General features: G+C 58.0%; 4 protein-coding genes across 4 annotated transcripts; all 4 read left to right on the top strand.

Annotated features, from left to right (window-relative positions):
- Nucleotides 1–65: 65 nt before the first annotated feature.
- Nucleotides 66–1269, top strand: BXZ73DRAFT_99803 (uncharacterized protein; the record flags this gene model as incomplete). The annotated part of the gene is made up of 3 exons (XM_048028123.1): nt 66–1036; nt 1086–1154; nt 1209–1269. The coding sequence occupies 3 exons, from the start codon at nt 66–68 to the stop codon at nt 1267–1269; spliced, it is 1101 nt and encodes a 366-aa protein (XP_047879727.1).
- Nucleotides 1270–1480: 211 nt separating this feature from the next.
- Nucleotides 1481–2680, top strand: BXZ73DRAFT_99802 (uncharacterized protein; the record flags this gene model as incomplete). The annotated part of the gene is made up of 5 exons (XM_048028122.1): nt 1481–1684; nt 1784–2128; nt 2183–2524; nt 2576–2612; nt 2664–2680. 5 exons carry the CDS (start codon nt 1481–1483, stop codon nt 2678–2680), a joined length of 945 nt encoding a protein of 314 aa, XP_047879726.1.
- Nucleotides 2681–2912: 232 nt separating this feature from the next.
- On the top strand, nt 2913–3958 carry BXZ73DRAFT_99801 (uncharacterized protein; the record flags this gene model as incomplete). Its single annotated transcript, XM_048028121.1, has 4 exons — nt 2913–3041; nt 3095–3202; nt 3260–3454; nt 3506–3958. 4 exons carry the CDS (start codon nt 2913–2915, stop codon nt 3956–3958), a joined length of 885 nt encoding a protein of 294 aa, XP_047879725.1.
- Nucleotides 3959–4289: 331 nt separating this feature from the next.
- On the top strand, nt 4290–6720 carry BXZ73DRAFT_99800 (uncharacterized protein; the record flags this gene model as incomplete). The annotated part of the gene is made up of 9 exons (XM_048028120.1): nt 4290–4415; nt 4466–4798; nt 4850–4963; nt 5475–5615; nt 5667–5717; nt 5767–6120; nt 6170–6439; nt 6489–6605; nt 6655–6720. The coding sequence occupies 9 exons, from the start codon at nt 4290–4292 to the stop codon at nt 6718–6720; spliced, it is 1572 nt and encodes a 523-aa protein (XP_047879724.1).
- Between the last annotated feature and the right edge of the window lie 2633 nt (nt 6721–9353).

Here is a 9353-nt window from a genome sequence, read left to right as displayed (position 1 = left end):
CGACCATGGCGAGGTCTCTCAGCGTACGTTGTCCCTTTCGTGTACCAGTGCCTCCCTCATCGTCGATGTTAGCATGGACACTGCCGGCCCACATCTTCCATGCTCGCCTCTCCCGCGCTCTAGCCTCTGTGAAGATTGTAGCTAATCTCGCCGACATAGATGCCGGTGGCCCAGCTGCATTCAACGACGGAGCCAACGATTTGGATGCGCTCACATTTGCGCTAGGACAAGACACGGAGACCGTCGTGGCGCCCGCCTTGCGCACGCTCGACGAGGTTGTCGATCAGCCAGACGTCGACCGCCGCGATCGCCTCGAAAACCCCGACCAGCACGAGGGCGTCGTCCGGCGCGGGGTCGAGCAGTCCGTCGTCCATCAGTCCATCGTCCGGGATGACGTCGAGCAGCCCGCCGTCGTTCAAGAGCAGCACATCATCGTCGAGCAACCCATAGAGCAGCCCGTCGTCGTCAAGCAACCCGTCGTCGTCGGCGCCGCCGTCGTCGAGCAGCCATCGTCGTCGGCCCAAGGCAGCCCGCCGTCATCAAGCAGCCCGTCGTCGTCAAGCAACCCGTCGTCGTCGGAGCAGCCCGCCGTCGTTCAAGAGCAGCACATCATCGTCGAGAAACCCATAGAGCAGCCCGCCGTCGTCAAGCAGCCCGTCGTTGTCAACCAGCCCGTCGTCGCCGACCAGCCCGTCGTCGCCGACCAGCCCGTCGTCACCGTCGTCGTCGAGCAGTCCATCGTCGTCGAGCAGTCCATCGTCGTCGAGCAGCCCATAGAGCAACGCGTCGTCGTCCAGCAGCACATCGTCGTCGAGCAACCCATAGAGCAGCCCGCCGTTGTCAAGCAGCCCGTCATCGTCGACCAGCCCATTGTCGACCAGCCCGTCCTCGACCAGCAAGAGGTCATCGAACAGGCCACCGGCATAGAAGAAGCAGCACCTGAACCTCCGAGGCCACGAACTCCTCCCATGATGACTCGCAAGCGGCTTACAGGAGTAACGCCGAAGAAGTCATGGCGCAAAAGGGGTGATGATCCGTGAGTAACTGCCTTTGCACTTCATTTGACCTGCTGACCTAGCCTTCAGCTTGCAAACCATCGTGCCTCTTCCGGAAAAACCCCGGGGTAAGAAGCGTGCTCCAAATGACGACGATATGTGAGAGCATTATCGCTTGTATAGGTGATCTATCTGATCATTGTGTAATTGCAGAGGGCCCAGCCAGAATAAGACGCGTGGCAAGTCGGCGAAGAGGAGGAAGGCGATGGAGTAGAGCATGCATGAGCTTTTAGTACCTTACGGCGGTTGTAACGTTCCTCATTGTTAATCAGTCTACGTTCTGGTCTCGTCCATCAAGCGCCGGGGTCGGAGCGATATTGGCGTCAAATTTCGAAAACGCCTTTGGTCTTGCTCAAGTCAGAGGCACAGCCTCTCTCTTTCTCTCTCTCTAGCTCACCACTCGCCTCCATTTTAATCGCTACTACATGGACGTTTCTGTGGAAGACATCGCTCCTGTCGCGTCCAAAGATGGGCAACCAGACCCAGACAGCGGCCCTCAGACGCTGGACCGGCCCACGATCCAGGAGCAGGAAATGCAGATGGACGATCGCGAAGACGACGCCGACGGAGACGCGGTGGAGAAGGAGGAGGAAATGGACGATCAGGTGGCAGACGCCGCTGAGAGGGTGGTGTGCAGCGTACGGTTCATGGTTTGGCCTCAGGCGAGTTTTCAATGCCGTGCTTACCATGATCTACGCTGAGCCGATGACCCCGCCAACGTCCACCAGGGCGGCGGCCTGCCTGTGCCCACATATGAGGATATCCCGCTCCCCGCCGAGGTCCCTCTGGACAGCTATGGCGGGATCAGCACGCATGTGAAGGAGGACAAGCTCATGTACTGGGCCCCCAGAGCACAGTGGATCCCCGCCAACATGTCGGAAGTAAGCATACGCATCGACCCCCTTACGCGCTCCATCCTCGTTCGCGCCGGCGGTGACCTGGGCTCGTGTCAAGGACTTGGGGCTGAGCTGTCCGCCCAGGATGCAGCGGAGTCCGGGCCCCCTCCCAAGACTATCGCAGACTTTCGCTGGCCACCCAGGTCAGGTTCAATACCCGTGTTCGTGTGGCCGAAGGTAAGTACTGTGACGTATGCTACGGTCGATCGGTGTGTTCACGATCGACCACAGGACGAACGTCCCCGCCCGATCGGGTACCACATGCCGGAGCTGAAAGGCAAGAACTACCAGTTTGTCTTGGATTTCCTGCAACAAGACGGTCTCGACCTGGGCGAAGGTTGGATGCTGTGGAATCCAAGCCGTTCAAATTGGCAAAGAGGCGACCAAACCAGCCCTATTCACGTGCGGTGTCGGAAGACGCTCTTGCTGCGCCATGCGGATAACGAACGCGCCCTATATGCCGGCGACTTCATCCATCGCCTTGAGGTCTACGGCCACGTTGTCACGGGAGATAGTGAGCTTACCGCCTTGTCTGTTGGGGACAGTGCGGACGAAGAAGAGGGCGCGCGGAAGGTGGAGTACACTTTATCGTCTTTGGAGCCTGTACTCACGTTCAGTGATCAGGTGCGAAAGCAGGCTTCGAACGACACGAAGTATGGAGGTGAGCACCGTCCACTACCCGTGGTTGAAGATTTGCTGACGCCTCTTGCAGACGGAGAAAGACTTTGAGACCCGGGAGGGGAGAAAGCGGAAAGGGTCTATATAGCCAGGGTGTATATACAGAAACATTGTACTGAGACGTCGTACTTAGCTATGGCGCGCCGCCAGCTGCGAACTCGCACTCAATTCCCCGTTCACAGGGGCTAGCTCAGGCTGGAAATGGAATGAAGGGCCAATCGCCGTCGCTGCCAGAGTAAGCGCCGCATCCGGCCTCCTCTTCTCCCTACCACTTCTTCCTCACATGGACGACCCATCCCAGTCCCTCCCACACGCGTCCGATGGACCTTCCAACACCTCCATTGGCGTCGGCGTTCGGCAACAGGAAGCCATGAAGGGTCGATTCAGTGTCAGAGTGGTTGTGTGGCCGAGGGTAAGCACCATCTCTGAATGTATGTCTTTCTGCGATAACAAGCCCCATCTCAGGGATATGGCAACTCATCAATGTTCGAGAACATCTACGTCGATGTACCATCGGTCCTTTCTTTGTGGAAAGTTCCATTGCTGCGCGACGCCATGATATCCAAACGGACCGTGATGTACTGGTCCGGGCGAGCAAATTGGACGCTAAACCTGCTCCGATTTGCGCAGGTACATATCACCGAGAGCACTACGGTCGTCCTCGTGCGCATGGAAGGCCCGTTCTGGCCCTGTCTGGGGCTCGGCCAGGAGATTTTCGCGCAGGACGTGGCAACCTGGTCTGCACCCGAGCCCCCAATAGTCGACTATCGTCCGAGGCCTCCCCACTTGCCTCAAGCGTACTCTCAAGTAATCATATGGGCCAAGGTGAAGTGTCCCATTCTCGTTGGTCTGCGTCCGATCTGACCCATGGACCAGGAGGATCGCCCTCGTCCCATTGCTTGCTGCGTAACGTGGCTCGAGAAGACATACTTCGCCGAGCTAGAGCACGAACTCGAGCAGCTCGTGCCCGAAGTCGACCTCGGGCAGAGGTTTCAAGTGTGGAACCCGGAGGTGTCGATATGGCAGCAGTGCGACGAGGACAGTCTTATCCCACCGTTTGGCTGGAGGCGGCTTCTCATCCGCCACACCGACAACGAGCACGCGCGATATGCAGGGTTCTTCATAGAACTGCTAGAAAAGCAAAAGCCATTGGATATCGGTCGGCCCACTTCATGGTTCCTCGGCGATGTCAACCCCCGGCAGGTCGACGATGAGGTGATGGAGGAAGACGACGGCGACGACGACGGTGACGACGACGGTGACGACGACGGTGACGACGACGGTGACGACGATGGCGCCGACGACGGTGTCAAGGGTGGCGACTACTAAGGCGGCAACGATGCGGGGAAGGTAGGAGCTCATATTTCTGGATGTTCAAGGGCTGAATGCGATCAGCAGGGCCACAACGGCCTTCCAGGGTGCCAGGGTGAGTGTAATACACGTTCGCCTTCATCGGGTCTGACATTACACCTGTACGCAGACCGAACGATCGGGCGGTGTTATAGTTGCAGATGATGGTATCGCTTCATAGTACGATACGTAGTGCATTCCATACACGATGTAAAAAGACGAGGGGATGAAGCCAGATGCAATCACGTGCAGCGTTTAAACGCCGGAGGGCAGAGACGCAAATGCGTCGCCTCCTATCGTCGTGCAACCCATGCCTCCTTTCACATGCAGTACCAACCGCTCCCTCGACAGTACGTCGTACACCCTCCACCACCCGGATGAGCGCCCCACTGTGCCAGGTGTTTGGGGCACGTTCGTGATTGTTTTCAGCCAAGGGGTACGTTCAGTCATTTGCCGAGACGTTCCCACTGACCATTTGGAACCAAGGCCACCACCGGGAAACGTATGGGGCCGTGCGTCTCCAACACCCAAATGGTCAGCTTGCGACGAGTCCTGCGGCGGTGGGAAGGCAAACCTATCAAAGTGGGCATATGGAAGGACGGCGACTGGATACCGACCTTCCTCGACGTGCAGGACGACGAACTAGTGCCCGTTCAACGCATGCGACTGTTCTTGGTCCTCCGAGTCGACAATTGGGAACGTCCTTGTCGCACTCTTGGAAGGGAGCTCTACGGTCGGGAAGACGGCAAACTCCAACCCCTACGCTATGGAGGAGTGTCCGAGGGCGCTGTGGAGTACGAGGTCGTGATTTGGACGCAGGTGAGCCTCAAACCATTCTTACTTTGCCTGTTTGTCTGACGTTAGAGCAAGGATGCCAACACGCCGCCCACGATCTGCTACACGCGCTCACAGGTTGGGCGTTCAATCGGCGAGGCCATCGCAGATTGCACCCGCCTAGACCCTGCTCTCGTCGTTCCCGAAGGGGTAATGACGTGGTGTTTCCAGACGTCTGTGTGGCACACGAGGTCTATGGGGGACGTCATCCGTGAGTCGGAGCCTCCTGCACTACTCGTGCGCAGCGTTCGCAACTCCGCACCGCGGTCCTGTGGTCCCGTTTTCATGAAGTGGGAGTTCTATTTGCAAAAGCTGGTGGGAGAGAACCGTCGCCGGTGAGTGCTGATGTGCATCCGTACCTGGTTAAGCTGACGATGCGTACAGCAAGCGTGAAGCGATAGCTGGACGGTATAGTGAGCACGTATTAAGCTAGGAAATAAACATTGTCGTAGTGTTAGCTGGCGAAACATCGGCGAGAGCTTGAGTGCAATGAAAGAGCCACGTACAGCGACCTCGGTCTCTCCAAGGAAACGGCCACTGCGGCGTGGACGAAATCTAAGGGAGAAGGGCAGGAAGTCAAGATTGCCGAAAGCGGTATCAGTTCAAACGCGCGCGACGAAAATTAGGCACTGTTCGCCTCTCTCCTACGTACTGTCTCCAGCTCATGGACGCGAAGGGCCATGAGCGCAAGCGCGCCCGTTCCCCCGAAGGCTGTGGTGACGTCGCGAGCGATCACAAGAAACTCAAATCCGACCCAACGACTGCGGCCAGGCCAACGAGGGCGCTCGACCTAACTTCTAACGTGAGTCATTCGACGATCTATGCGACGGGAAACTCATGGACGGGAAAACAGGCTCCAATCAATGTTGACGAACATGAGGTAGAGCTCATCCTGTGGAACGTTGTGAGCGATTCCGGACCTATGAGAGCTCACGCAGCTCACCATCCATCAGGCGATGTCGAGCATCTTTGAACGTTTCAAAGCCAAGGCGATTTCGGGCGCCGTCGACCTCATGAAAGTTCCCTGGATCCGAGACAGATACAACGCTGCGGACGTACGTAAATGGCAAGCCTGGGCCCATGGTGCCTGCGACTGGCAAGACATCGCGAGCACTTCCATCGACATAACCGCGGAGAGCGCGAGTTGGGTTTGGGTGCGGCTCTACCCGGGAGAATGCACGGACTTTGGGCTGTACATGCGTCGTTGGGAGCACGCTCGAGGCCAGGACGTAGTGTGGAAGGACGTCTTACCGATGATGGTGGCGACCGCGACGGATGACGCTCCTTTGGTCATCCTATGGGACAAGGTGAGAGAGGTTGGACACACGTTGCACGTCTTCTAACGACGTTACTTAGGTAACTCCGGGGTTCGAATGCCTCAGCGCCCAAAGGTATGCAGCGTTTGTCAAGCTTCTCATCATTCGCTGCCGCTCCGCCAAGATATGGTACCCACTGGAGACACGCTGGATGGAGGTGAACGATGTGGAATCTGCCCTGCGGTCGTCCGCCATGGCTACCAGGTATGCACCGGTAGTGCTGATCAGGACGGAGAGCGTAAACATGGAGGGGATAGGGGTGGCGATGGAGGGCATACACATCCGAACTCGTGCGGCGTTGGAGACGCAGGTGAGTGAGAACTCAGGTTAGGATAAACTTCGTTGACAGCGATTTCCAGGCCAGGTCTGAAGAGCCGGCAAACGACTCGGAAGACGAGGGCGTACTCATTCGCACTCCCAAAGACACCGACGTTCACGACATCCCGGTGCAAGGGGATGCGGCGAACGACGGGGAGGTGAGCATCCCACCGTCTCGAAATCTCAAAGCGCTGACGACCAAGATAGACGAAGGTGGAATCTGCTGTGCAAACCGATGGAAGGAAGAAGGCGATAGCAGGCAGAGACGACTGAGCGGAGGCGAGTCTTCATCGCCGGAAATCTGTGCATCCTACTTATATAGTACAACAGGAAGGTAGCTCTGAGGAAGGGAAGGTGGAGGATGGTCTTCGGACTAAGGACGGGGACTCCCGGGGCGTGCGCAGAGGGTGATCGTGGAGACGCTCGGGTGACTAGTGAGGAGTCGAGAGTCGAATGCATATGAATAGGGGAACGGACAGCGTTTGAACGGTATAGCTGTTACGGGCCATACGATCGGGGCCGGAGGGCGTATCCAAAGGCGCGGGTGCTTCCCCGAATAGGAAATCATACGGACCGCGCGCAGGTGAAGATTTCGGGCTCCCCGTTTGCCTCTTCGTCCGGATCCTCCTGCCCTCCACCCAACTCCCACCCCTAGTATGGACCCCTCTCTCTTAGATACCAGACGCGCCTATGATCAAACGCACCGGCGACGGGACTTGGTGAGCGTCGCTGAAATCCGTCTGGGCGGCAAGACCTGTAGTGCAGCGCTCCGAGCGGCCTGTCATGACGCCGCAACGCATTCTCCACCTGCTCTTCCTCCCAAATGCCCTATCTGTAGCCACCTGCTCCTTGGGCCGAACAGGGTGAAGCTTCCGTCCCTAAAAATCGCACCCTTTGTCGCCAACAAGAAATTCTATGCAGGCGCATGGGGCTATCGCGTAAGTGGGAAATGCACGCTCACAGCCGATGCCTCACTCACACACTCTCCCAGCACGACCGAAAATCCGGGGTGGAACGATGCGTATTCTTTCCTAGCCAACCTGGGCCATCTGAAGACGATCTGAATGCCATCGAAAGGATCCGCCGAGACGATGAGGCCGACGCGCTGGCCGACGCACAGGCCGCCGCGCAGGATGCCACGCAGGATGCCGCTCTGGGCATGCGCCCCCTGGGTGGGCGGTCTACACGGGGTAGGAGGGGGAAGGGCAAGAAGAAGAGCGGGAACGCTGGTGACATGAAAAGGGAAGATGTGAGTGCTTTGCCGCTGTGAACGGCGCAAATATCTCATGCGATGCGCAGGAGAAGAACAAAACAGCCCAGCATGTTATCCAGCGCCAGGTAGGTGTCCTGCTACACGAAGCACGCACGAGCTGACACGAAGGACAGGTCTCCAAGGACTCGGAGGCATATCTGCGCGTATGTAATCCGGTAGGCCCGGCTCCGCTCTTATGAAACCTGGTACTCAGCGCGCAACAGGCGGGTGCCCGAACGGTGGTCGGCGAGCTCGATGCCCAGGAGAAGATCACAACGGCGCAAGATCTTACCCAGCAACAGGTAGGCGTGTACCTATATAACGCACGCACGAGCTGACCAGAAGGACAGGTCTCTAACGACACGGAGGCACGTCTGCGCGTATGGAACCTAGTAAGTCCAGCTGCGCGTCTATGAAGGCTTGTACTCAGCCCGAAGCAGGCAGGCCCTCGAACGGTGGTGGAGAAGGCCGTCAAGCTCGCCGGCGGTGAGGTCGACCTATCCGAGACCAAGTTCGTTACGAGACATGCAGACCTCGCGAAGATCCGCTACATGAGTTTTTGGTGCTTCGACTCCCTCACCTGGAAGCGATTGGACGAGACCCACGCCCGAATGTCAAGGGCTTCACACGGCCGCATCTGGTTGCGGGCGGGACATGGGCGGTGCGAGGGGTTTGAGCTCGATCTGAAGAAATGGGAGGAGGCTCACGTACCGACGGAGGGCTGGTTGAAGGAGCAGAGGTCGCCCGGGGTATGCTTGGCAGTGACGGTGAGGCACTCGCCTTCGTCTGGAGCAAAGTGAGTCCGTTCACGTGGCCAAGGCGTCGTTCTGAAAACGACTTTCCCAGGGAGACGGGACACCAGAGATCTCAATCTCCGACCAAAACGAGCTCCGGAGCAGCTGCCGTCGTATGTGCTACAAGCATGGATCCGCTCGACTGTGGAACGCCGAGGAATCCCGCTGGGAGACGGCAGTCGACGAGGACGGCGCGATGGCCATCGTTCAGCAGGCTTCTAACCCGACTTCGGCGAGCGTCGTCCTCTTGGCGTACTCACCCAAGGCGGGGGAGACCGTGAACATGAAGGGCTTGGGCATCGCCATGGAGATGGTGCACAAGATGCGTCAGGGACAGCTGGGCAAGGTGAGTTTCACATCTGTAGTAAATGCACAAGAAACCAACCACCAGTCGCAGATGACGACGCAGGTGAACGCTCGTGCAGAGACGTTGAAGCGCGTCATGCAGCACAAGGGGCGACGTGACACAAGCCGCGACGTCATCGAGATATCCGATGACGAACTGGAGAACGCCCGGAAGAAACCTACGGGGTTCACAGCGTCGAAGAAGTACTGGGAGGAGCCGATAGAAATATCGGACGACGATGTGGAGCGTCCAAGTAAGGTGCGACGAGTTGGGTCAGGAGGGATGGGCATGTATGGGGAAGCGGGCAACCACAATCGAGTGGATGTGGACCTGACAGTTCAAGAGTAGCTACATGTATCGATGTCGAAAACCTAACGGTTAGCTCTATGGGATGTGGCCCGTCGCAACAAAGGGTGTGTTTCGAACACGTCCGGCGACCGTAACGACGAAGTCCAAAGCGCTCGCATCCAGCGCCCTCTTTGGACGTCGGCGGGGTACGCTACGGCCCAAGCTG

Source organism: Epithele typhae (assembly GCF_022376455.1).
Source record: "Epithele typhae strain CBS 203.58 chromosome Unknown BXZ73scaffold_13, whole genome shotgun sequence".
In the NCBI taxonomy this organism is placed as follows: domain Eukaryota; kingdom Fungi; phylum Basidiomycota; class Agaricomycetes; order Polyporales; family Epitheliaceae; genus Epithele; species Epithele typhae.
Note: the sequence above shows the minus strand (reverse complement) of the source record. Positions and strands in the feature narration are given on the sequence as shown.